This window comes from Plectropomus leopardus, chromosome 6 (genome assembly GCF_008729295.1).
Source record: "Plectropomus leopardus isolate mb chromosome 6, YSFRI_Pleo_2.0, whole genome shotgun sequence".
NCBI lineage: Eukaryota > Metazoa > Chordata > Actinopteri > Perciformes > Serranidae > Plectropomus > Plectropomus leopardus.
The window spans coordinates 29,275,287-29,302,710 of record NC_056468.1 but is presented as its reverse complement, the minus strand read 5'-3'; the positions used below and the strand labels follow the sequence as shown (position 1 = coordinate 29,302,710).

At 37.3% G+C, this 27,424-nt stretch overlaps 2 protein-coding genes and 1 long non-coding RNA gene across 4 annotated transcripts; 1 reads left to right on the top strand and 2 right to left on the bottom strand.

The window, feature by feature from the left end:
- Nucleotides 1-1,757: 1,757 nt before the first annotated feature.
- On the bottom strand, nucleotides 1,758-22,174 carry malt1 (MALT paracaspase 1). 2 transcript variants are annotated; one of them, XM_042488178.1, is made up of 17 exons: nucleotides 21,881-22,174; nucleotides 19,679-19,845; nucleotides 18,808-18,929; nucleotides 14,395-14,542; nucleotides 12,851-13,029; nucleotides 11,993-12,089; nucleotides 11,838-11,885; nucleotides 10,423-10,446; nucleotides 10,270-10,314; nucleotides 8,636-8,839; nucleotides 8,339-8,516; nucleotides 6,572-6,643; nucleotides 6,356-6,483; nucleotides 5,594-5,743; nucleotides 3,986-4,143; nucleotides 3,662-3,787; nucleotides 1,758-2,500 (listed from the first exon to the last, which is right to left on the bottom strand). In XM_042488178.1, exons 1-17 carry the CDS (start codon nucleotides 22,027-22,029, stop codon nucleotides 2,012-2,014), a joined length of 2,484 nt encoding a protein of 827 aa, XP_042344112.1. In that variant the 5' UTR covers nucleotides 22,030-22,174; the 3' UTR covers nucleotides 1,758-2,011. The 2 variants fall into 2 exon arrangements, with proteins under 2 accessions (XP_042344112.1, XP_042344113.1); XM_042488179.1 differs by lacking the exon at nucleotides 11,838-11,885.
- On the top strand, nucleotides 3,759-6,442 carry LOC121944401. The gene is made up of 3 exons (XR_006105901.1): nucleotides 3,759-3,809; nucleotides 3,965-4,045; nucleotides 6,362-6,442. It is a non-coding gene; the product is annotated as an uncharacterized LOC121944401 (long non-coding RNA).
- Nucleotides 22,175-24,441: 2,267 nt separating the features above from the next.
- On the bottom strand, nucleotides 24,442-26,962 carry LOC121944399 (transcription factor Adf-1-like). Its single transcript, XM_042488177.1, has 2 exons — nucleotides 26,546-26,962; nucleotides 24,442-24,936 (listed from the first exon to the last, which is right to left on the bottom strand). The coding sequence occupies exons 1-2, from the start codon at nucleotides 26,858-26,860 to the stop codon at nucleotides 24,523-24,525; spliced, it is 729 nt and encodes a 242-aa protein (XP_042344111.1). The 5' UTR covers nucleotides 26,861-26,962; the 3' UTR covers nucleotides 24,442-24,522.
- Nucleotides 26,963-27,424: the final 462 nt, after the last annotated feature.

Sequence of the window (27,424 nt, the reverse complement as noted above, 5' to 3'; positions counted from 1 at the left end):
ACAAGAAAAGGTGCTGAAAATTAGGACTATTTTTAAAATTATATTAATTATATATATATATATATATATATATATATAATATATATATATATATATATATATACATCACACACACACACACACACACACACACACACACACACATATATATATATATGATATTAATTATTAATTATATTTTTTAAATTATGTTACAGGGAAAAAATAGAATTTTTTCTACAATTTTCACCACTTTGTCGTATCTTTTTTTTTCTTTTTAATTTTTTTCTTAAACTTTTGTTTATTTTGAGGTGATTTTCTTTTAACTTCTTACTGATTTCTTGCACATTTTTTGGTCCATGTCTTATTAAGCCACTCACTGCCTTCCCTTCCTGTTTTTGAGAGAAATTTTTGAGAGGTTTCAAGGGTTAAGGTTATTTGTATTCAAATGCTCATATTGATTTTGCGTCATTCTTTCCACATCAGCACATTTTATTATTTATTTCTATGCTGTCTTTCACCTTTTCATCTCTTTCCTCCTGTTTTTTAATGAGTTCTTGCTTCAGAAAATAAATTTGACCTGATGTGAATGAATACTGTGTGAAAAACAAAAAATAGTCGCACTAGTTTTCTGCTGTTTTCTGCAGGATTTGACGGTGTTTCTGTCACTGTGTGGGACATCCTAATACAGACATGCTTTCTTATGTTAGCTGATTAATTATGCATGTGCCACAATATCACATGTATATATGATTTTATATATATCTAGTACAACTCACCATTAAGTGTGCGCTGGACGATCCAAAAGTAGCAACATGAACTTGTGGAGGATTATAAAGCGAACAGAGCCGTAGGAAAGTCACTGAGTGGAGCTGTTTTGGAAAGTTTCACGGTTCACTGGCGTCAACCTGGCTCAAAGAGTGGACGTTGATGTTGAATCCAGATGGTCTTAAAAATGGCCGCTGATGGTCTTAAATATTTGTTCTGACCGTACAGCAGAGGGAGCTCCTCCAGCCTCACTTTCCTCTGGCTGTAAACTTTCTTTTATTACATGAACAAATGTTTAGGATGCTGGACTTGGAGTGACAGATTGCTTCACTCCTTATCTTCTCAATTTGAATTCCCCGCTCTTCATTTGTGCACATGTAGCTCATATTTTCAAACAAACATTTGTAAGAGGTACAGCTCAGAAAAGACATACCTACCATTTACCATCCGGTATCTTTGCTTTTCTTTAGTGAATTGTCACAAAATTGACACCTTTATAAACATGATTGAAACAGTTATCTCAGGATACTGAAATACATCTTTCAGTCTTCTAAAAATTTATTTACAAAACTCTTTAAACTACAAAAGTCAGTTTACAGCTTGTTGTGACAAATAATGCTTATAACTGGAATAATATAATCTAAAAAAATGTTATCGAGGGATTGTTCTTTATTTATCAGAGGAGTGGAGGAGTGACTTTTTTTACCCTCCCAGAAGCCACAAATATTTTTCCTTGGGAAAGATGCATGACCCTCCATCCACTATAAATTAGTTTATATTTTAAAAGATTTTAAAAGTTGAAGAAAAAGTCCTGCAGTTGAGAAGGTTTTCCATATTGTCTTGCATGCTGGTTAGTTAGTGAAAGCAGTGATTTTGATTGGATAAATCAATATTTTAAGCTTAAATTTGTTTTTATTTTTGTCCGTGAGAAAGCGTTTGTCCCAGAAATTTGTTGGAAATAATTTCAGTTTTGCAGTTCCTGGCTGTGATAAACAGTAATAACCCTTGGAAATGGCATGTTTTCTTTCTAAAAATTGGCAGTAAATTAAATACAAAATAAATCCATTTAAAGTGGCATGCCCCTCCTTAAAGCCAAAATAAAATTTTTAAAAAGTCCTTTCTCAGTACTTGAAAAAAAACATTTGAAATGCCCCCTCCTTGTTGCACCACCTCCTCCCCTCTCATAGATAACCAACAGTCCCTAAGTCACAACATGTAACAGAAAGAGCAGCAATATTTCAGTTAGGACGTTTAAAGCTTCTCTTCACTGCTGCTGCAGCTGCAGACTGTTGATGAACACCGTCTGCAGCTCGTTGATGTCATCAGTGGCCTCTATAGGGATGCTGTGTCTCCCCGGCGAGCACGAAAGCCCACCTGCTGAGTCGTACGCAGCTCCATCGCGAGACTGGCTGAGGTTGTCGTAGTAGGAGTCGCAGCCTCCCACCGCACCCTGAAGATGCTCGTACGCGTCCAGGTAGAGGTGCTGTGGTGACAGGCGGCTGTAGTCCTGGGCCTGGTGCGAGCCGTGATGGAGGTGGAGGCGGTGCTCGGGCCCGGGGCTGTGACAGGGGCTGTGGGACGGGCTGTGGGGCATCATGCACGTCTGCAGGCAGCTGTTGCGCCGCACGGCTCGGTGCAGGTCCAGACGGGCGATCAGCGGCTTACCAATGTTAATACTTTTGGTCCAGTGGACGGATTCGTCATCCATGGCGGTGAAGCGGCCCTGAAGGCACACGGTGAAGACCAGCTCCTCCTGTTGCATGATGGGGGAAAGGAGAAACAAGAAACACGATGGGATTCTTTAGTCTTTTAATTTCTCTCTTTTTTTTTTTAGTTTGTCTTTTAATTTCATCTCTTAATTTATCCTTTAATTCTGTCTTGATCCTGCATTATTATTATTAATGTTCAGTGTTTACTGCCTTTATTCTATTATTGCATTTTTCTAACACATTTCTGCCTCTAATCGCCTGTTTAATTCTGCTTTAACTCTTGTCTGGCCTTTCTTTAGCATTATTTACTAATTTCAGTTGTTTTATTATCTCTGGGTTTATTGCATCTGCTTTCCTGTTTGTGAAAGCACTTTGCAAACAAATATTAAATATATATTAAATAATATTTTATTATTATTATTCAGTTTTTATGGTTCAGGATCACTTTATTAAGCTAACTTTAACCAAAAAATACTTACTAGGACTGACACGGGATTACAGAATATAGGTGAAAGAATAAGAAGTAGTTTATTGCGAACAAACTTTGTTTAAAAAAAAAAGAAGTCAGTTTCGTTCTAGTAATGTTGGTCTCTCTGTTTGACTAAAATATGTCAACAACTACTGAAAAAAATGTTTCATGCAAATATCTGCAACACTAATAACTATTATGCTTTCTCAATCTGGACACTTTATTGAGTGTACCTCCACCTATGTCCACGATGTACTTTCTTGCAACATTTGTCTGCTTCTTCTTCTTTTATTGCAAATTGCAACTGGATAGAGCATTACGGCAAATATTTTACTGTGATTGTCGCCTGCCACAATATCTGTTGGCTTGTTTGCTTGTTCACTGCAGCATCTTTGGCTGCCATATTCACAGGTTTGATGGTCCCCTTCTGCTGCATCGCCAAGATGGTGACCATTGAGGGTAAGAAATGTCGAGTCTTAACTTTTTGATCATGTTAATAAACCGTCTGGGTACTCATGGTGCACATTTTCAGTGTGAATGCACTTAAAATAGTCAGTATAAATACGAACCACAGTGTGGCTCTTGTTAATTAATCTGATCATCTTCATAGAAAGAAACACTCTGTAACACTTATGCACATAAAAATGAAGACAAATTTCACAATAGCTGTTTTTCTTTTTTTAAAGATCTCATGTTTTCACACAGTGTAAGATGCAAAAATATCTAATGTTTTTACCCTGAGCTTCTGCAGTGAGCTGACCCTGGTGTAGAGACAGTGCTGCGGCAGGCTGCTGGACAGAAGGTAGATTCCCGTCTCCTCTGGAGTCTCTCGGTTCATCTCTTTAGGGTCCACGTCGAGGTCCTGCAGTGAGGAGGGGAAATGGGTGAAAACGCTCATTATGCAAAAACACATTTACACACACCCACCTCTAAAGATTTGATGTTCATGTGAAATCAGGAGGGAAAAACTGAATTCTCATCAATTTTTCCAACATCTTCTGGTAAGATGAGAACGTCTCTATTCTCTCTCGATATCCAGAGTTCATGCTGATGTGCTGACCTGTGAGAAGTCGGTGACGTGAGCCTGACAGAACGACATGTCTTCGGGCTTCTTAACGATGTGAGTGTAAATGACGAGCACGTTGGAGAACTCTGCAGCAAAGCCCAACTTAATCTGAGCCCCGCAGTCAAAGTTGAGACACATACTCTCAGGAAGCTCTGCAGAAAAAAACAAAAAACAAAAAGAGTTTTTTTAAAAAAAAAACTACACCTGGTGTTCATATTCAATTTACAAGTTCTCATGTAAAGTCACTTAAATTTTTTTTACTTTATTTTATTTTTTAAAATTGTATTTATACTTTATATATACTCAGGAGTCATTAAGGGAGACCCTCATTTTAAATGGCACATACATAGCATTTCATTAACGACACAAAATCAATATCAAACAATAGACCACTACAAAAACACAAATGTTGAAAAAGAAATTTTTCACTAATATGTTTTTTTTTTGTAACAATTTCTTGGTGATTAACTTATTTTTATTTATTTGTCATTACATCCACACATCCACTTTGTGTATGTTTGTTTAATTTCAGCGTTTTGTGTTTGTACAGCGAATTAATGTTAAAGAAAATCCTCTGTTAAAAAACTTTTAAAAAGAAAGAAAAAAAGTGCAATGAATGCACAATGTTTCAAAAGTCAGTGAGAAATCATGTTAAACAATCTTGATCTGAGTATTGATCAAAATAAACGTGATTATGATTTGTCCATGAGCAAGCAGCCCGTTCACTGTTAGTGTGATGGTTGTACCAGGCTGGAATAATCACGACAAGCGGAAAGCAGAAATTATAATATTTTCCTATGTGGCTTCTTTGTTGTTTCAGTAAATATTCATTAGCTGATGAAGGAGGAGTTTATGATGTCATTCCAGCCTTTTTTCCAGCAGCAGTTTGGTGGTTACCATGGGAGGCCCCCATGAGAGCAGGTGTGCGTACAACAGTGTGAGCAATAACCACAGTCATCATCTGACTGAACTGGCAGTGCTCAGCCGCTGTAAGTAAAAGGGAGATTCCCAACGCTGTGATAATAAGTGCTAAACAAATATTTAACCAGAGGGGCACTCGGCGAGCGCAGAGCTCGGCCAATAGTCCAGTTATCTACCATATGCAAACTGCAAGCCGTCCGCCACTATATGTCTGGATATATTTCCTAAACTTTTAAAATGATGCCAAACTGCTTCTTCCTGTATGAAGTGTGAGCATGTGTAGGCTGCCCCAGAGGATAACTGGTACCAGTGAATGTGGATTGTTATAAGGAGTCATTGTTTTTCTGCAGTTAATTGTAACTGTTGAACTTATTTTGGATGACATACTATGACTTTTTTTATGCCATTTTGGATTGGACAATGTACTATAGTATGACTTTTTGATGCTATTTTAGACACCAGACTAAACTATGACTTTTTGTGCTACTTTGGACAACATACTATAGTATGACTTTTATGCTATTTAGGGCGACACATTATACTGTGATGTTATTTTGGATGACATACTTTTCTAAACCTGAAAAAAACAGACCTGAAGTTTGTTTATAATCCTTTTGACAAACAAACCAAAAACATTACCTTGTTGGAGGTAAAAAAATAAAGTTTGTGGCTGAAACTCACCGTGAGCCTTTGCCCACTGGAGGCTGCGAGCGTGAGCGAGGTCAGCGCTGTCGCCGGGCAGGATAGGATCGGTCAGAGCTCTCCTCTCTGACAGACTGCTGCGGATCTCCAGAGCCTGCTTCCCCTTTGTAGCATCAAACTGACCCATGTCTGGACACAAAAGTTATAAATCACATGTTCAACAACAGGTTGACTATAACTCCTCAAAACATATAAAAAAATCCTTTACATAAGCTGAAACTGGATCCGACCACACGGGGAAGCACACTGAGACTCACAGTATGTTAGCATATTTAATTAATCCACCCTGAGCTCCTGTTAAAGACGCGTGCATATTCTTGATGTTGTTTAATGGTAAATGCATTTTACAGCAACCTCAAGCCATTTTATTTCATTACCAGTGCATTTAAAAGGGAAATCCCATTAGCCCACAAGAAAGCTGATTAATAATGCAAAGCAAACTCCATTTAATTTACTTTTTTTATGCTTCTATTAAAAAAGATAAACTGAAACACTTCTTCTGGGAAACACAGAAACTGTTAAACATTCGACTTCATGAGCAAATGCTTAAAAAGTGTCTTTTTATTCTTCGTGGAGACCTCAGTCACAAGAAATCAAGACTACAGTCAATAATATGACTTTTACATGTATGACATTATTTGTATCAGTATTTCCTTCAGAGTAAATAATACAGATAATCGCAATACAAAAGTACAGTAACATCATATGTGGATGTTGTTACATTTTGTGTTCTCGTCTCACCCTCAGCCACTCTGTCCAGCACCACAGTGATCTTCTCGTCGTCCAGCAGCCGCTTCTTCAAAAACTTGACAAACACGCCGTTGGTGAAGCCGCTGGAGCTCAGCTCGAAGGCCTCCGCGTCTTGACACCTGAACAGCCAAAACATGAAGAATGCAATATTTTGAAAACAACAAATAGGTAAATTTATTTTTGAATAATTCAATATTTAAAACTTACGTAGCGTATCCAAAGACAATGTTGGCTGTAACTCTGAGGACAATGTTTGGAGCGCTGTCATCATGGATATTCCTGGAAAATGATTTTAAAAAGATGTCAGTCAAGGTGGTAAATCCCAAACATCCCCATGCTGGAGAGAAAATAATTCCTGTCATTGAATTACGCTGAAAAACAATCTATGAACATGTTTATGAAAAGTTTAAAAAGTGGTGCTCTGGCAGCTTAATGCTTAGAGGCACATCAACAACATCCCTGATTCAATGTGGCTGACGACCTTGGTCGCCTCTCTCCCCTCATTCTTTATTCCTATTCTGCTTATTATCATCTATCTATGACAGCAAAAATGCCCCAAAAAACTTTTAAGATGTCATGAAAATGGTTTAAACTAACATGAAACATCACAAAAGATAAAAACTATACAGAGAATCACAGGTTAACTTCATCTAGTTTACAAAACTAAAGCTTGTCTGATTAGTTGATTAACTGTTCAGATGACTCACTAAAAATTAATTGTGAACAGTTGATTTGTTAAGTATTTGCTGGTTTTCTTTCTCTTCCAAGATAATAAAATGAAAATTTGGGGGGTAAATTGTATTTTTGGACTCGTTGCAAAAGAAGTTTGAAAACTTGGCCTTTGGAACCTGTAATGAACATTTTACTTGAACTAGTTTCTGATATTTTATTGACCAAACAATTACTCAGTTATTCAGAAAAAAAAGTTTGCTGCCCCTCAAAACCGTTAAACAGAGCTCTGTGCAGAATTTATTGTGTGACAGTTGTCTGCACACAGTTGTCAACATGGCTGAGCTGGTCCATTGCAGGACCAGCTCAGCCATTTTTTATGTTTCAGTGTTCTGTTCAATTGTTTTATTTCATTGTTAGTTTGCAGCTCACAGTGCTACTTCCACAAAAAGTGGTAAATAATACAGTGCTGACAGAGTTAATGTTTTAACCAAGGGGGAACCGGAGGGATGCACAATGATACACAGGATGCACACATGCAACAAAATACATTATTATGTTGAATAGGTCTGAATATTTAAAAAAAGGTGCTGTCCATTCTTGTGGTAGTGATATATTTAGTAATACTTTCTCAGTGTAGTATGGTTTTGAACCTTACTCTCAGTACTCGTGTTGCCTTTAATGTTGGTGATAGACAGCAGTAATTAGCATATTTTACCTACATGTATTTAACCTGATAAAAGTCTAAGGACCAAAATTGTATCAAAATGTATCAAAATTTCAAATAATCGGGGCGTCAGTGGATCAGTGGATAGAGTGGGCGCCCCATGTACAGAGGCTGAGTCCTCGCCACAGCGGTTACGGATTCAACTTCGGCCTCAGCCCTTTGCTGCATGCATCCCCTCTCTCTCCCCTTTCACATGTACACTCTGTCCAATAAAATAAAAAGCCCCAAAAAATATCTAAAATTTCAAATAGGTCTACATAATTAAGATGCATAATTCTGTACATTTTCTCTTGCCCCTCCCCCCAGCTAATTTTCAGATAATTTCCTTGTCACCTTTTACTTTTGTTTTTGCAGTTTGCGGGACATTTCTTACCAAGTTGCTCATTTTGTTTTTTTCCTGTATTTTTGAAAGAAATCACTCCAATTTTCTGACATTTCAGAACTTTATACACCAGTGAAAGGCATCTGAACGCAGCACAAAAATTATTATGTTGATCCAGGTGTTAAAGGGTTAAACGGCTCTTTGTAAGAGTGTCAATTAAAAGTGATAAACTTGGAGCAATGAGCCACGGACTCACCTCTTCCTGCACATGTCCAGCAGAAAGACATTGAGGCCCGTCTCTTTCTCCTGCATCAGTTTCAGGATGCTCTGCACACAGAGGCAGTTGGCTGAGCGGTACGGGTTTGGTGCGTCTACCGGCACCATGAAACTGTTGCCATAGTTCTCATATCCGTGACCAGCGTAGTACAGCAGACCTAAATGGAGAAGTTTGGATTTCAGTCAACTAAACACACAATTTATTGAATTCGTGTTTTGGGAAGTGAGTATTTCTGGATTAATGATCATATCTGTATCCGCAGGTTTGTAAACTGACCGTAGACTCCTTTGTGAAGCAGCAGCAGGAACTGATCGACAGCGTTTCTCATCTCCGACTCTGTGAGGTCCAGCAGTGACACCACCTGGAAGTTCAGCTGCCGCAGGAGGTTAGTGAGGTCGTACACGTCCACCATGGGAGCTTTGAGCTGCGGGTGGTTTTTGTAGGACAGGTTGCCGATCAGCAGGGCCACTTTGTCAGTCGCTGTGAGGAGGAGACGCAGGAGACGGTAAAAACCACACTGTTAAACTAGCTCAGTCGGTAGAGCGGGCGCCCCATGTACAGAGGCTACATCCTTGCCGCAGGTTCGGTTCCAACCTCGGCCCTTTGCTGCATGACGTCCCCCCTCTCTTTCACCCTTAAGCTGTCCTCTCAAATGAAGGCAAAAAGCCCAAAAAAGAAAAGAAAACAAATATGGTAGGGAAAACCATGAAACTAAAAAATATAAAATAAGCCTATAGATGACAGTTTTTACTGCGCTAGTGGCTTTAATGTAATCTTCTCTACTGTGCTGCTTATTTTAGGGCTTTTTCTCTAAATAAAAACACAGATTTCAAAATAAAATAGAAAATACAGGTATTGCGAAAAAAGCCACTCATTTGCTTGTTTGATTTTCTTTTTGCTGCCTGTTTAATAAATCCTTCTAAATCTAGGAGATGGACAAAATAACCGAAACTACAGTCTGACTATTACAGGATTTTTGAGGTAGCAACTAGTGTCAATATTTGAGAGCTTAAAAATTCATTAAATACGTTTCTGGTATGTTAGTGATTTTTTGACACAGAAGGGCAGTCTGATAAAGAGACTGAACAGAGGAGATAATGTGTGAGAACCCGCAGTTTTCCACAGTCATTGGTTTCACCACTAAAATTTAAACTTAAAACTCATAAGAAGTCTCAGTCCTTTTATACCAAAATGCTTTATCATCCTGTTTTATGTTATTTCTACATCTATTTTCATGTGAAGCACTCTATGCATGTGACAATGCTATTATTACCAAGTTATTTTGCATCTAATTTTTAATTAACTATGGCCTTTTTATACTCATTCATGTGAAGGTCTCAGTCATTTTTCATTTGCCGTAATCATTTATGCCGTAAGGTGTTGCAAGATCTTAGTGTGGCTCAATGTATATTCTTATCAATATCAACTTTACACCGGTAATGCAGGTAGTGGTGATAAAATCACAATTTCAAAGAAATGCAGGCAGGAAGTAGGTGAGTCATATTTCTTTGAATACCATGATGCTACTAGCTCTCTGATGTGATGTGCTGTGATGTGAAAGAGATTAAACTCTGGTGGTATTTTTAGAGGTTTTGTTGAACTTCATTTAGATGTAAAGAGTTATTTTTGTCCCCCTGAGTAGCTGCTGATGTTATCTGTTGCAAAAGGCTGCAAGTTTCACATTGTTATTTTGTTGTGAATACTGAGAGAGGAACTGACGGCAGATCAAGACAAAGACCCAGATTGTGTCAAATACAACAGCAACACAGTTTACATATAGAGGAACTGTGCATCGGTCAGATTATTCACTAAAATACTGTAAAAAACAAAACAAAAAACAAAAAAAAACTGGATGATCACATTTAAATAATTCAGAACAATACTTACAGAAATGTGTGAGAGACACTTACCATAAAGTTGCTCTGGAATACTCTTTAGAAATAAATCACTGGAGTCTGAAATTTGAGTGTCACAACAAAAGGATCATTTATAAAGATCTGTGTGAAGAAAATATAAGTACAAATAGGTGTGTATAAAAACTTAGTGGGTATGAATAATCTTACCTCCTCCAATGGCGTAAATGTCATCTAGAAATCAAACATACAAACACATTATCATCATATAAAATTAGATTTTATTAGGCTGGTGTTATAAAAATATTGTTTTGATTCAGGAAAAATTATTAGTACAGTAACAGTAGAGTACTCGTCTAATCTTCATGCAATCAAATCAACTGATTATAATTAAAATCAGAGATTAAGGCAGGTGTATTTTATGTTTTTCTTGCTGTCAGTGAATCCCATAAAAAGTATGAAACCAAAGGGTTTAGGTCTGTCTCTCAATCATTTCCAACTTCCCTCAAAATTCATGGTTTCCTGTTAAACACATTTATCTTCAGGTAACTAAAATATGGTTTCTTTTTTTTTTTAAGTTGAGTAAGCCGATGTAGTTTTTAGTAAATATTAATCACAGGAGCAATTGCCCTGTGTTTGTGTGTTGTCTGAGTAATTGGAAAAAATAGGTCCTGACTGGGAAAATGAACATAAACTCCCTCTGAAATCAGAACAACAACTTGCAAATTCAGGGAAATTTCTAGCAAACAAGTTGCCACTTTGACAACATATATGCAGAAACACAGCAGATGAAAGTAAATGTTTGGTTGATGGTCAACATTTTATTCCTGCAGGTCAATATCTCTCACATGAAAGTTTTGATATGATATTATGTTGTAAACATTAGATGCTGTCCATGCAGAGTAGATTATTTAGAAAAGTTATTTATTAGCATTAGTCAGGTAATAGTTTTAGGGGATGTTTTGGCGCAACATGTATGACAAAAACAACTTTGTAAAATAAAGCTTTAAACTGTAAAAGACATTTGTAGATGTAGCAGACTGTTTTAAAAAAGCCAGGTAAAACTATCCAATGAACTATACTCGTAATTATCAAAATTATATATTTAAAATTATTTTACAAAATGATTATATTATTTTAAGCATTTTTTCTGGGTCATTTCTGTTTTTTTTGTTGTTGTTTTCTTTACTTTCTCTTTTTTGGGGGGAAAATTTTCAGGTAAATTGTTGAGTTCAGTAGTTTAAGCAAATAATAGCCTGGGCTATTAATAGAAGTTTTAGGGTATACCTATTTTTAATACACAATTAATAATACAGGATCGGGTTAGTGGGATTGATTCCTTTGATTTTGGTCTTTTCATGAGATTTTTCAACAATAAGACAAATATAAAACGCAGCCATCCTTTAACGTACAATTAATTGAAAGCAATTACATTAGTGAAATAAATAATTCATGCATGTGAAACCCGGGGATCAAACCCTGTGAGTAGTGTGCTGGTTAGTGCTAATGTGATAATATGCTGATCTTGACCCACATGCAGTTAACGTTAAAATTATGATGAAAGTTTGCATGCAGTTAATTGCTGCTGACTGTCACCCTGCTGCCACCAGCGCTTCCAACTCTACCTTCAGAGCACTCCATTGCCTCTGAAATCTGCACAGATATCCCTGGTTCTTTCAGTCAAGAGCAGAGCAAATAATCACTCAGACATAACAACAACAGAAATGGTTTCACTGCACTGTAATTAAAGTGTCAAAAAATGTACCAAAATGTGACGTACCTATAACAACGTCTACTTCATTGGTCCACATTCTCTCGCTGCTGCTGCTGATCTCACAGCGATACCTGCCGTGGTGATCCTGCATCGCATGAGGAATCTGAAATGTACAGATGATTTTTAAAATTATTTTCTGAAAAAAAAGTTAGACTCGTGCCTTTGTAACATCTGAGAATTTTGAATGGAGAAAATGGCTTCCAAATAAGAAGCGGGGTTTCTGCGGATCCTTCAAAAATCATTGAATTTATTCATCTGAAAATAAGGCCTTAATTGGTACTAAAATGTCTTAAATATGATACAGTGACCTAAAAGGGTCTTAAGAGCACGAATGTGATTTTTTTAAAGGAGGACCTGAGTCCTTAAAAATGTAAAGACATGGGAAATTGAATTATTTTTTTCTGACATTAAATTGTAACATCTCCAAATAACTGGTAAAATCTTTTCTTATATTTTGCAGAATCTCTCTTCTTAAACTCTTTACAATGAGAATTAAAGCCGTGGAGTCCCACATACAGAGTGAGAAACATAAAGTCACAAATATCAGCAATAAATTCCAGATGTTTTCCATTTCTAACCAGATTTAACTTTTTCACTGGACCAAAAATGTTATGTTTTATGTTACAGTAAATGTTTGGGCAAATTTTCCCCTAACTTTTCCCCTAATGTTGATTTATTGTCCTTTGTTTTGGTTTTTTTTTCTTCCAGTTTTGGTTTTTGAAAAAAATATCTCAAGTTTAATCCTGAGTGGCATTTTAAAAGTATTTAATTAAATTTTCCTTAAGCTGTAGGAACCTTGAAGAAGCAAAAAAGTCGATTTTTATGACAGTAACATTATAAACATCTCCAACAATCCCTCCTCACCGTGAGTTTCCGCTTCGTGGCGCTGGGGATTGGGACTCCATTTCTGTGCCACTGGTACCGAGGGATCGGCCGTCCCACGGCTCCACACTCGAGCTGCAGGGTTTCCCTAACATGAAGCCGGTGGGACTGAGGCTGGATCACCAACTTCATCCGACCCTCTAAGGAGTGATATCTCTGCCCTGGTGGCAGGAGGAGAGGATACATTAGTAAATTATCTCCTGCATCCAGCTAAAAGACTCCTGTTTGAGCTGGTAAATCTGCTTGGTAAAACACAAACGCTAGAAGTTTAATTTAGGAGTCACTTGTTTTCCCTCCTACCTTTAGTGCTGTTTATCTGTATAGATTGTGTTGGTGTTAGCTGCCGAGTGTTGGAGAAAGCTGCAGATGTCTGCCCTCTCTGAAACATAATGGTACTAGATGGCACCCGGCTTGTGGTGCTCAAAGTGCCCAAACCCAGCTAGAAATTTCTGGTTCTAAAAATGTTCTGAGAATTAAACAGTGCAACTAATGCAATGTTTTAGTAATGTTTTCAGCTGCAAGTACTCTTGTAGTTCTCAGAACGTTCTTCTCAAAGTTAGGGTAACATCCTCTTTTTTTTGGTAACAAATCACATTAGATAACATTTTCATCAAAAAATGTTGTGTAATCTCAGGCCTCAATAACATTTTCTGAATGTTGCATTAAAAATGTTCTTCCTTCGTTCACATGTAACATTGTGGGAACGTTTTATAAAAGATCACGACATGATCTGTCACCTCTCAACATCACCAAAACATCCCCAGAATGTTGCAGTTAAATCGTTACGTCTTAGTCAGCATTTAACCTTATAGGAACTTTATTTGAAATTATTAACATCTTTAAAACGTTCTTTGAACGTTAGATAAAAATGTTTTCTTTAAAACATTATTGCAACATGTTGGTAACATTAGCCAGTGTTGTGGAAACATTCCCTGCTACTTGCTATTCTAAAACTCAGCAGTATCGTCTCTTTACAGAAATCATGGTAACTGTTGTGAGCAGTTTCATGCAGGAACTATTTCCTCTGTACCGACCGCATCACTGAGCAGAAGGAAGGGTGCATCTACTCATGGACAAGAGGCTCGTGTTCGTGACCACACGAGATGTAAACATTAATGCAACCTCCTCAGCTAAGCTGTAATGTTAGCGACCTTAGTGGTGCTTTATGAGCTGGCAGTAGATGCAGTTGGTGACGTAGTCTGATACAAAGAAAATAGTTCCTACATGAAACTGCCCACAACAAGGTCTGTGGATTATCTTGAGTAACCGAGTCATGATTTCTGGAAAGATACATTGCTGTTGCGCTTTTAAAATGTATAATTTGGCGCTTTGAGCACCACAAGCTGAGTGCTATCTAGTTCCATTATATTTGCGAGACGGCAGAAATTTCTACAACCAAAATCTTCGACACTCTGCAACTCACACCAAAACAATCTAGACTAATAAACAGTGCTACAGGTAAAACAAAAAATATGAACTTTTGATTTTAGGATGATCTGTCATTTTAAACACCTGTTATATCTTACCACAGGATGAGGTGACATTCAGGACGTCCACCTGAGCCCACTGGCTGAATTCAAACGTGTCTCCACAGTTGACCCTGCAGATGTAAAAGCCAGCATCCTTCAGGTGGACTGGACTTATCACCAGGTCTGGAGAGGAGCTGTTCGGCACCTGAAGTTTGGAAAATGTGAATCACTTAAATGCAAAGTGTAACAATATGACAAACAGTGGTCCCATTTTCAGACTCATCTCCTCAACCCCGAATTCATATTAGCTCTCTTTTGCTGACTTCATAACTTATTTAAATGATATGTTGTCAAAGTATGTGTATCTGAGTGTATCTTACTGAATACAAAACATTAATTTTAGGTTTTTAGCTAAGCTGCGTGAACACAGTGCAGGAGCAAACAACCCCTGTCTAGTTTTTGTGCATGAAAATGATCAAATTTAAAGACAAAGAATGCTGGATAAACAAAACACCATCCATCGAAAACAACAACAAAAAAGAAACATAACAGCCAAACTCTAATTTCAGACAAATAAACAGTAAAAGTATATAGATGGTTATAAATACTGTATATGTAACTTTCCCTTTGGAGTTTTGGATGACCAGCTCTGAGGTTAACTGGTTTCAGTTGTTGGGTGAGTAACTCTATCGTGTCCAGTTCACTTTTAGTGACACAATATTTCTATATGAAACACCACCATTAAAAGTTGTTATTGTAGAGTATTTTGCATGCAGAAGTTAAGAGTCTGTTTAGACCCCTACAGGTAGATAAGGATGGACTAGAATCAGAAATATTTTGTAGCAAAGAGCATTTTAAATATTTATATTTTATTAATATTTTTGATATTTACACTATCAATATTCTATTATGGATAGTCTTGGTTAGTAAAGTGAAGACTTTGTGTGGCGAAGTGAAGCAAATTGTTGTAGCGGCCTCTAATTCTGATGAACCATCAGGTAGCAAAACAATAAGAATACAAAAATAAATGGCAATGTTTCACACCTTTATACTATTGATTATCTGTAGAGAGTAGCCCTAAAAACATTAGCATATCTGTGAGTGATTATTGCTAATTTTATGCTCTTATCTGGCCAATGTATCCTCCATGACGCATACATTGAATGCCTAATTATCAAAGTTGTAATAATGCAAATCATTATTTTTTAACAAGAAAATAGAAAATCATTCTTTAATTACAAAAAAATAAAGCAAAATTCCTCCTAAAACATAATAAACATAAAAAACAAACAAACAACAACAACATGTACGATATGGCCATCAACACTGTTGGATTTTGCTGCCTATGATGAGTCTGTTTTTGAATGTTGGCATGATGTCACATGACCTGAGTAGCTGACCATCTCCCCCTTCAGTGTTCATACATATACTATATATGTAAATACACACACACACACACACACGCGCACACACACACACACACGCACACACATATATATATATATATATATATGTGTGTGTGTGTGTGTGTGTGTGTGTGTGTGTATATATATATATATATATATATATACACACACATACATATATATGTATCTATCTATCTATCTATAGATATAGATAAATATAGATAGATAGATAGATACATAGACAGACAGATAGATATAGACAGATAGATAAATAGATAGATAGATAGACAGACAGATAGGTATAGTGATGTTAATCCTGCTCGGCTCAGCTTCGTCAGTAGAGGGGCGCGCTAAGCTGTCCCGCCGCTGACGTCAGTAGAGTAGAAGTAGAGGTCAGAGGTGGTGAGCGCGCTCAGGTGTGTACCGTAGATGTAGTACAGTGAAGTGTGTGTACGCTGCACAGACCACTCCGGATCTGGACTGTACTTTAATGTTTCCTACAGGTAAGCTGACTATAATAAACACGCACAGCAGCAGACACCTGCAGTGTGTTTTGGTAGAGCCTCAGTTTGTACCTGTGACAGTGAGACTCTGAGTTTGGTTAAGTGCGTGTGGCCTCGCCTTTGTACTAAAGATGGCGGGCGCCGATGTAAACAACTTCGGTAGCTAAATAAATACAAAGGTAGTGACTTTCTGTGTGAGCTAAACTGAGTGAAATGAGTGTCGCAGACAAATGTGGGAACAAACTGTGTGGGACATGACGAACCGAGTATTTTTTTTACGAACGTGGATTAGCCGTGTGTAATGCTAACGTATATATGCCTCGACATGCTAATTCCCGCTAATATGCTAACGCCAGTGCTCCTGTTTATCTCTCCCTGTCATTGAGTTTAAAGAAGCTTTTAATGGGATTTGGAAAGTAAGAGTTTGTACCAGACTCCGTGATAAAATACTTTAATTCCCATTCTGTGAGAATAGTGTGAAATTAATTTAATAAATAAAGAAATAATATATTAATAATATATATATATTATAACAAATATAATATATAAATACTAATAAAATATAAACATTATATTGTTCTGATGATGGCAGCATGTGTGGATGCAGCAGCCAGTAGCTCCTCAAATCCTTGCAATGTTTTTGCTATATTTTTTAATTTTTTCAACTTCATGGCCTCTTCTGCTGAAGTACTACGACTTTTTTAGGATAGAGAAGCACATATCAACATCGGAAAGGTTGGTGGGGTTTGGACGAAATGCAACAGACTGCAGGAGGTTCCCCACCAAGAGCATACGCCGAGCAGCCAGTCAGACCAGAGGGGAGAAACGAAACCCAAAGTGCCGAATGAAGAGAGGGAGGAGAGCCCGCATCAGGGCGAGGCTGACACGACTTAGACCGAGAGCTGGGGAACGGGAAATCAGAGACTGCGCACATCTTCCTAGAAACATGGTTAACACCTAACTTTCCCATATCAGGTTATTGCACTGGATGGGCGAACCTTGTTCAGAGCCGACAGGACACAAGACTATGCAAATTAAAAAATGCACTCTAGGAATTGTATGATAAGCAGCTGCATGCCCAAGCAAGAGAGCAGCTTCTGATTTTGATCAACTCATCCTTCAACTCCAAACATGCAGCAGGATCAAGGACACATTTTAATTTCATTTTTTTAAAACTATGTTTAAAAATGACAAATACATCTACCTTGTATAAATACAGTAATTGATTACGGGCTAAAAACAAGTTAAGTTAGATAAAGTCAGTTTATAAGCATAATCCATATGTATTTAGAAACAGTGAATAAAAGGGTAATAAGATAAGTTCGTACAGTCACTTATGCTGGAGTACTGTGGATATATTGAAATATTAGTTTCATGGTTTTCATGTAAATTGAGTTTATGCATTACTCACCTACTCATTTGTTAAAGGAATAATTTGACACTTTTAAAGTATTTTCATAGCTCATGTTACATGCCATTACTTAAACCCTGTTAAAGTAAGGTAGAAATTTGAGAGGAAATCTAGGCACTCAAAATGTGTGAAGGAGGGATTGTATTAAAAAGCCTTAATTGTAGCGGCTAACTCATTAAAAACCCCACCATGTTTCGACCACTATCGATCTTCATCAGGGCTTTAAAAACATGCATTTTTTTAAAAGCCCACGTTGTTTTTAATGTCCTGATAAAGACCTGTATTGGTCGAAACATGTCTTTTTTTAATGATTTCACCACTACAATAACGGCTTTTTAATGCAATTCCTCCTTGTTTTTCCATACTTTCGAAGCGCCTGGATTTACTTCCTGTTTATTACTGTCGGTTCCTGTTTTCCATGAGCACCCGTCACAAGTTTTTGACCTACATTTGTTTATAGTCTACAGAGCAACCAGTCATCTCTTTTTCTAAGGTAGAAATGTATTTGAGTACTGAACAGGAATATTTTGACAAGGTAACCTGTGGAAGAGGATTGTTTACGGTACCAGGAGGAACATGTCAATGGTGTACGTGAGTTGACGTTTTATGAGATATCATTTTAAGGTATAGGAGTCAGTAGAGCAGAAGTAGTGGTCAGTACGTGATGAGCGTGTTGAAGTGTGTTAGTCATCGAGAGCACTCCAGATCTGAACTGTACTTTTATGTTTCCTACAGGAAATAACAGTGGGTGTTGCATCATTCATAAACGTGTAACCAAGGTATTGTTTGGAAATTAGAAATTCCAGTAGTGGATAGCACTCATACGCACAATACAAACCCTCAGTACTTCAGGGTCCCCGAGGATCCTTAAAAAGTCTTAAGAGGAGGAAGGAAGGTTATTTTAGTGCTCAAGTAAAACAGAAAAAGGGGATCATAAAGTTCATTCAGATACAGTAATAAGAGCTGCAGCAGCGAGGTATGATTGTTTCAGTATTTGAGCCAGGAGAATAGAGCAGTCGAGATGGAGAAGATTTCAAGCCCAGGCCTGTTAGTTTTGCACTTTAACAGCTATTTGTGACTCATTGTTTTACCTTCGATTATCCTTCAAGTTCTGTTCAGACAACACTGATGTACAGTGATAAATGCTCACCTCTTCCTTGGTCTTGAACCACTGGTACTGAACTGGAGATTTTCCCACAGCGTGACAGCTCAGACGGAGATTGTGTCCAGATATGAGAGCCACCGACTGGGGCTGAATGAGGATCTGTAGGGCTGAGCAATTTGGACATTTTCGCTTTTAATTCACACTTAAATTCAATTCCATTAATTCTTAATGGGTCACATGTGTCTGTACCAAAAATGACATTTAATGTTACATGTCAAAAGCACCCAAAACAGTTTGAAGGGCGGTGTGGTTTCCAGGTTTTCCGCAGATCCTTAAAGTCTTAAAAGGCATTGAATTTGTTAATCTAAAAATAAGGCCTGAATTGATATTAAAATACCTTAAATTAACTGTTCAAAACTCTGAAAAGTCTAATGGACTTTTTTTCTGACATTGCATTGGAAAATCTCAAAATAATTATAATTCATGTATTTGTTAAATAATATTTTACCAAATCCCTCTTATTAAATTCTTAATAATGGGAATCAAATCAGTGGAATCCAACATACAGAGTGAGAAACACTTTTTTTTTTGTAAAATTAATCTTAAACTTAATCCTGAGTGGAAAAAGTAAAAAGTGGTAAATAGTATTAAATTTAATTCTCCTTAAGCTGTAGGTTTCCTAAACGTGTAATTGCAGTTTCACTGTGCTTACCACCCTACCAATACCACAGCATTTCGTCTTTTAAAAACCCAAACTGATGCTTGTTTCGTGTTATACTGACTGTAAACTGGCTGGCAACATCAGGTAAGTGTCAGCACCTTGGAGTCAGTCATATGAGCTAAACATACAACACAGAGATCAAAGATGGACCTGCTTTGAATATACAACATGATAACAAGCTTATTTTTACTGTACCTGGTGGTTTCAGGCACTGAAGAGCCTCCGAGTTTCCCAGAGTTTGGAGGTAGTCGACCAGGTGACCCGTGGTGCAGCCTCGCTCTCCCATCAGCCTCAGCAGCATGCGGCTCGGGCTCCCCTCCAGCTCCAACACCTTCAGAGAGCACATCTCCATGTCGTCTGAGCTGTTGAGCGACAGCACGTTACATATTTCAGATATCAGCATCAACTTTATTGGTCAAGTATATCGACAGAAACAAGGACTCTTGCTGTAAGTAGCTCTTAATATATTTCCATCTTTATAAAAGATAATCACATATAAACATGACTGTACTGAGAAAAGCATCACAGCAATTAAACAGTATCTATGCATTAGTTTTAAGGTGTACAACCAAGATCAGTGTCACAAATTCAGTATCTGATCAAATGTCTTCCCCTCCCTTCCTGAGTTATGATGTTGAGTAATAGCCAGAAAAGTGTTTTGCTAATGTTACATTGACATTGACGTTTTTTCCTATTACACTGTGAATTTTTTTGTCATAATTAGCAAAGGAATTCCTGAGTTATGGCCAAAAACATGTCTTGTAAGGTCACAGTGACCTTGACCTTTGACCACAAAATGCGAATCAGTTTATCCTTGACTAAATGTAGATGTTTGCACCAAATTTGAAGAAATTCCCTCAAGGTGTTCTTGAGATATCACGTTTACGAGAATGAGAAGGACGCAAGGTCATGGTGACTTTGACCTTTGAACACCAAATTCTAACAAGTTCATCAATGAATCTAAGTGGATGTATGTGCCAAAAGTGTTTTAAAAAATCACCTCAAAACACTCTTGATATACTGCGCTCATAAGAATAAGACAAACCATATCACACAGACCTTTGACCACCAAATTCTAATAAGTTCATCGTTGAGTAAAGGATGTTTGTGCCAAATTTTAAGAAATTCTCAATGTGATCTTAAGATATCGTGTTCACGAGAATGAGACAGTTGGACAACCAGAAAACATAGTTCCTCCAGTCAAAGCGATAACTGGCATGAAAGCCCATTTAGTTACAAAACCTAAATTTAGTTTTTTATTTTCTTCTACCTACTATGCACCACCAGGGTTGGCACAAAGTATTCATACAAGTCTTTTTGTTTGTTCTGTGAAAACTTTCTATCTCAATTATATTTTGTTATAATAAATCTGTAATGCATATAGTCCAAAAAAACAAAAACAAACAAAAAAAAAAAACAGATTGGTCCTTTAATTTCTGTGTAATTGAGCTGCATGACCCTGAGAGCACAGCATCACTTGTATGTTTTATTAGAATAATTTATTCTACTATATTACTAATTAATCTCATAAAAGTATTCTTATTGTCATCACGATGTCCTGTTTCTTTTGTTATCCCTTAATCCTGTATTATAACACAATACTTCTTGTGAATATATGCTTTTAATATAGTTATTTAATTTTCAAGCCTGCAAACACAATTCAGCACCTTGCTGTACAATGCATAACAATGTTAAACTGACTTGCAAAAAATAAAGTACAGTAATTACTGTGAACTTTTTTTCTAAAATGCACTGCACATTTAACACATAGTGTAGAGTATGGTCTTTGTGCACAGGGATCCTACAGATCTAAAAATAAGGCCTTAACTTGTATTAAGATGTCTTCAATCTTCTTTTTTCTGACGTTGCACTGTAAAATCTCAAAATAATTGGTTAAATCTTTTTTTAAACTATTATTATTATTTTAAATAATTTACAAAATCCCTGTCTTAAATTCTTCATACTGTGAATTAAAGCAGTGGAATCCCAAACAGAGTGAGAAACCCAAAATCAATAATAAAACCAACCAATAAATGCAAGGTGTTAACTAATTCTAACCAGATCTCACTTTCACTGGACCCAAAATATAACGCCAATTTTTGTTAAGATTTTTCTGTTTGTTTTTCTTCTTACAGTTTTGTTTTTTGTAAAAGTAGTCTTAATTTTGATCCAGATTTTCATTTAAAAAGTCTTCAAAAATTATAACATGAAAGCTGTAGGCAGCCTGTGGATAGAGCTCTAAATATCCATCAATCAAAAGAAATAATAAGCATTTCATATGTAATAACATAAAATAGCCTCAAGTGTGGGCAGTCAGAGTCGCTGCAGGACTGTTTTAATATGCATTTCATTGTGATTTTATCCACTTTACTGTCTGAATATCCAGTTTCAACCTACCTGACTTTAAACCGTCTCTCACCGCCGACTATCTCTCCCAGTTTTCGCCATCCTTTGCTGCTGGATTTGTCCAACTCCTCGCAGAGCTTCTTCACTACCGGCTCCTTCAACAAGCTGATCTTCGTGGACCGGTCTAAACAATCCGACATGGCGGCCAGCAGGAAAAGTTTACCATCGACACGTTTCTATCAGACAGAAGACACAGTGCTGCACCTGACAAACACTTCAAGACAAAACAAGTTTACTTCCTGGAAGAAATGGTAAAAGTGATACAGTCACGCCTCCCGCTGCATTGTCTTGGGTTTCCCCCGTTCAGCTGCGGGCTGCTCCTGCCAAAGATCGTGTGCGCACCAAGATAATGCACCGCAGGTAAACGATTAGATTTTAATTTCTTTTTAAGGCGACCAGAAGTTTGGAGGCCTATTTCAGGCAGTGTGATGGAAACTGAATTCAGCAGCTAATTATTATTATCACTTTATGGGGATGATTTTATGCCTAGTTTTTGTGTTTATTATTTTTATCTGATTTATGAATTTATTATTGCATATCAGCCTGTTGCTCTGCTTGGTTTATGTTTTGTAATTTAACTTAAAAGGGACATAGTATAATAATGAACATTAGTATAAAATACAAATGTAAATATGCTGGAGTTAGCAGGACTGCTAATTCACACCCATAGTCCCTTGGCAGGTAACAGCTCACATAAATATCAAGAAAGAAAAAGACAAAATAACGCAGTACAACAATTCATACAGAGGGCGGAAATGTTATGATGACTGGATATTTTACGCTTGCTGCTTAAAAACTTATGTCTTGTAAGGTTCCGCGGGTGCCTTTGATAGCTCCAATAAATGAAATGCATTATTATTGTTATTAAGAAATATTTTAAGGCAAGACAAGCAACTTTCTAAAAATAAGAAATTTATTAGTATATCAAAATAATGAGAAAGTTTATCAAAATTACATCTCAAAATATTTATTTAAATTTCAAAATAATGACAAAGTATCTCAAAATATATGGCCCGAAATAATGACTTAGTCTTTCTAAAAATTAGTGACTTTGTATCTCAAAATAATGACAAACTTTCTCAAAATAATGTATTAATTCATTGTTTTGTGGAAGTTTCTAACACAAACAAAATTATATTTTCTTTTCTTTGTTTCTCATTATTTTGATATAAATCGGACATTATTTTAAGAAACTTTCTGATAATAATGACTCAAAGGATCTTTATTATTTATTTCATTACACCGGCAGAAATGGATCTCTGCAGTAATGAGAATTGACTTGTACAATAAGTCTTTCGGTTGGCTAAAGTGCTCCTCAAGAGAGGGTCGTTTTTACTTTAGGACTGTTTGTTATTTATGAGAGGGGAGGTTGTGCAAAACTGGGGACGCATATCAAACAATTTTCGAAGCACCGGGGAGGGACTTTTTAAAAAAAATATAGCTGAGGGAAGGGACATTGAACTTTGAATGGATGTATTTTGCATTTATCGTAAATACACACTAATCCCCAAATTCATGTGGCAGGTTGTAAGGCATATAAATTAAAAATTAATTTTGATTAAAACATAAAATCACAAGTGTCAAAGCCAGAATTGATGACTTTTCAAATTTCTGATGTCCCTTCAACACATATTTGAAGAGGATTTCTGTTTTGCTAAGCTGTTTATTTTTAAATTTTTGTTTGTTACATTGGCTCCAATACTTCCTTTATCTGTGGTGTCTGAATAAAAAAATAAAGTAAAACAAACACTCCAGCCACTTCCGTCCTCTGATAAATACAGTACACTCCCTAATTAAACGCAGGTGCGTGAACTGAACTAAGACCGGAAGTGGGCTACAAATGTTGATTTATCCCTCTTAGCGTTAACTTCTGTCCCATTGCCAGGTAGGCTAATAATTGTAAGTTTCCACTAATATTACCTGCGAATTACTATATTTGTGTAAGCTGTAGTTTAGGCTGATATTTGTTGATATCTTTATTAGCAGGGCTAGCTGTTGTTAAATATTAGCTAGCTCGGTGTAGGCGGAATAGCGAGCGTAGTCTTTCAAGACTGTGACAAAATAACTTTAAAATCACAAAGTTAGTTAATTTTACATGTATTTGATTGATTTATATTATTAACTAGCTGTGGTGTTCATTAAAATGCACCACAAATCACTTAATTGTTTTGTCTGTTAGCTGCTAATGCTAGCTAACCAACTAGCGCCAGATACTAATGACCGTTATTTCTGTGCCATTCGTGTCTGTATTTTGCAGATGGGTGATGATATTTCTATTGGAGCAGAAATGACATTTTATTTATGTTATGAAAATAAAACAACATCCAGGCACCTTAAAGAGTAATAAACCGTTAACAAGACCTCAACGTCGTCGGGAAGGCTGGAGTGAGACATCTTGCAGCATCTGCACTCTTTGGCTGTATTCAGGTGAGTCATGAATGTTGTCATCTCTTGTGACACGTATTACCTGAGGTGTCAGAGGCAACTTGCATGTGTTTTTTAATTTAGTGAGAACAAGCTACACATGCACAAACATTTTGAATACAACTACTCTTTAACCATTTTTTGTGTTGTTGACATGTTAAAAAAATGTAAAAAATGAAACTATAAACAAAAATGCAGCCATCTTTTATTCATGAATGCTTTGGGAAATCCCTCTCTGCCTCAAACAGCAGCTGGTATACTTTAAATTTAACATCCGGTTTATGCTTTGGGTGGATGTTGGCCAACATGTCCTTAATAACTTCAGCAAACCGTGAGTCTGCATTGTCCTGTTGCATCATTTTATGTCTCTCTTGTTCCAGGAGCTCCAGTTTTAGAGCGTGGACATCATTGACTCCTGAGGAAGGTGGTGAGTCACGCCTAGGTGAGGGGCTGCTGCAGGACGCCGTCTCGACTGAAGAGGGTCCAGAGAGTGGAGCTAAGTATGGTGATGGAGAAAAGTTACCCGGGGTTGATGAAGATATGGGTGGCTCGATTCTTGTGTCGTCTAAGGTGCAGAGCTTTGATGTTGGCTTCTGGACGTCACTGTCCATTTCCATCTTATCCTTTAAGAAAGAAAAAATGTGATTATTACACCACCAAATGCAAATGACAAGGAAAACAAAACACACTTGCATTTAGTTACTCTGGTAGGTAACAAGTTCTGCAAAACAAACCAAAACAATCGGGAATAATAACTGATATTAAACAGTGAAGACGGCATGTTTGTGAAATGGTACCTATTCTAATTCTAAGCAGTAGATGTAATACTATATACAAGTAACCATATGATGAGGATTCCTGTGGATCCTTAAAAAGTCTTAAAAGGCATTAAAATCCTTTATGAAAAAAGTAAGGCCTTAGTTGGTATTAAATTGACTTAAATTAATCTTTCAAAAGTCTTTCATGTTTTGTTGTGACTGTCTGAGGCTCAATACTGTTTCAGTTCTCCATAGCCTGATGTACTTGCATTACAGCTGTCAAGATTTCTTCTCAAAATATCACATGTACATTTCAGGATCAGGTATTGAGGTACATTAATCCAGTTTATGCGGATTCATGCACACATAGGTCTGAAGGGAAATGAGGTAATCTGGATATAAAAACAAACTATCCATTAAAGATAAAGGCAAAAGTTTGGAATAAAGCAGTGCAAGAGTTGCAGGAGTTGTGGGATGCTGAAATAGGTGGAAGATTTTTGTAAAAAAAAAATTTAAAAAGTCCAATAAAAATTAAGAAACACAGATAGGTCAAGACAACAGAATAACACTTAGGAATTACAATTAAATGGCACACAGAGAAGTATCCAACTGGTGTCAGGTTGAGGAGTCTGTTGTGCAAAAGTTTGCCTAGAAGACTTTCTAATTTGTGGTTTATGTTAAAATTAGTATATTCGTGAGAGAAACTTCTCCCATTTACAAGATCGTAAGAAGGCTGGAATTCATGGTATTGATATATAAAGGTAAATGAGCCTGTAGTCCACACTATATAGCAGACGGTGGCGGTAATGCACTCTGAGTTGCTGCAGCTGCCACAGATTACGTTGCTGCCGCGGCGCTGCAGCAGATTGCCTGCTGCTGTCTTCTGTGTTTCCGCAATGTAACGCTGATACTGCAGTTATTTATAAAAGCGTGCAAGCCAGGGCATGTCAGCAACACCGTCTTCCAATCATCCTTGTGTTTACAAATGAAGGGATTCTCTCCACAGAAATATGGTTACAGGGCTATTGTTTTTGAAACGGAAAGAGGAACTTTTTGGTTAAAAATACATTTTTATACCTTTTCCTTTCTGATACACTGACGAGCATTCAAACTTTACAGTGAAAAGAGCGTTTTTTAATGTCGGTTTCTACTGAAACAGCGCGCCACGCGGATAATCGGCGATCTCATGCTGTTCCGCAGCCGAGCCGCGTCCGAGCGCCACCGCTCACGCTTCTTAACATGCGCGCGGGATGACAATATTCCGCGACGCACCAGCGCTGCTCACGCAGACAGCAGACAACAAAAGAAAAACAAGTCCTTTTCTCCTGTTTGATGCCTTCTTTTAGTGAAAGCGAGTGAATATGCTCCAAAAACACACGAAATGAACTCAAATTTAGGGAGGAAGTAAGGGAAAGTAGCTGCATTCATGGTAAAAGTAGTAAACAACAACAAGTCTTGGCCCCCTGTCGCTCACCTCCAGGTCGAGATCATTTTCCGTCTCTCGATGTTTGACGAACTGGGACAGCCAGTCGAGCTCCACCAGGATCCGCGGCACCATCGTGGTTCCGTCGATCCTTGAACGGCTCCTCTTCCTTTTGACTTTGACGAAGCAGTCTCTCGTGCTCTTCCACACCCTCCGACATGCTGCCTCGTCTTTCCCCAGAGTTGCTGCGATCTCTTTCCAGGAGTTTGAGGCCATCTGGATGTAGCTGCGGTCTCTGTACGCGGGGTCGTACAGGTGTTTGTACTGGCGGACCTGTTCGGCCAGTCTGCTCTCGAACTCGTTCATATTGACACGAAAAACACAACGCGTGTCGTGGGCCCAAAAACTGCTTTGATAATTTGCGGAGCGTACGCGCTAGACGCGAGAGCGCGCAAGAGGCGCGATTACGTCACTTTTGGCGCGCGCCTCTTCATCTATGGGCGCGCGCAGCGCCGAAGCGGGACGCACAGCAAGTTTGTTTTCATCTCCTGAAATCATTTCCCGTGTTCACTGAACCACGAACAAACAAGTCTGAGGGGACACAGTATGAAAATCCTTGTGTCTGAGTTGTAAGAATAAAATTGAAAAAAAATATAGTAACGTAAAAAAACAATGCATAATAGTAAAAAGTATGAACATAAACAATAGAAACAGATACATGATAATGGGCGATGCTTTACTCTGTTAATTTGTACTATCTGAAAACTAGCAGTTCTTTTGCAGATTTTAAACTCATAATAACTTATTATCTATATTATTATTTGTAGTTTAACAAAGATATGTTTATTATCTTGTTATTGTTTTATTCTAGATATCTATTTTATTGTTTTACTACTCATAAAGATTTTAATACTTTGATTAATCTGCCTT

Excerpts from the sequence above, each read along its gene's own strand:
- LOC121944399 (XM_042488177.1), bottom strand. The coding sequence starts at position 26,860 with ATGAACGAGTTCGAGAGCAGACTGGCCGAACAGGTCCGCCAGTACAAA. Across the intron at positions 24,937-26,545 it reads AAAATGATCTCGACCTGGAG|GATAAGATGGAAATGGACAG; the intron begins GTGAGCGACAGG and ends TCTTTCTTAAAG.
- malt1 (XM_042488178.1), bottom strand. The coding sequence starts at position 22,029 with ATGTCGGATTGTTTAGACCGGTCCACGAAGATCAGCTTGTTGAAGGAG. Across the intron at positions 10,447-11,837 it reads GGCAATGGAGTGCTCTGAAG|ATGACATTTACGCCATTGGA; the intron begins GTAGAGTTGGAA and ends TTTGATTTCTAG. Across the intron at positions 6,644-8,338 it reads CTGGACATGTGCAGGAAGAG|GAATATCCATGATGACAGCG; the intron begins GTGAGTCCGTGG and ends ATCATTTTCCAG.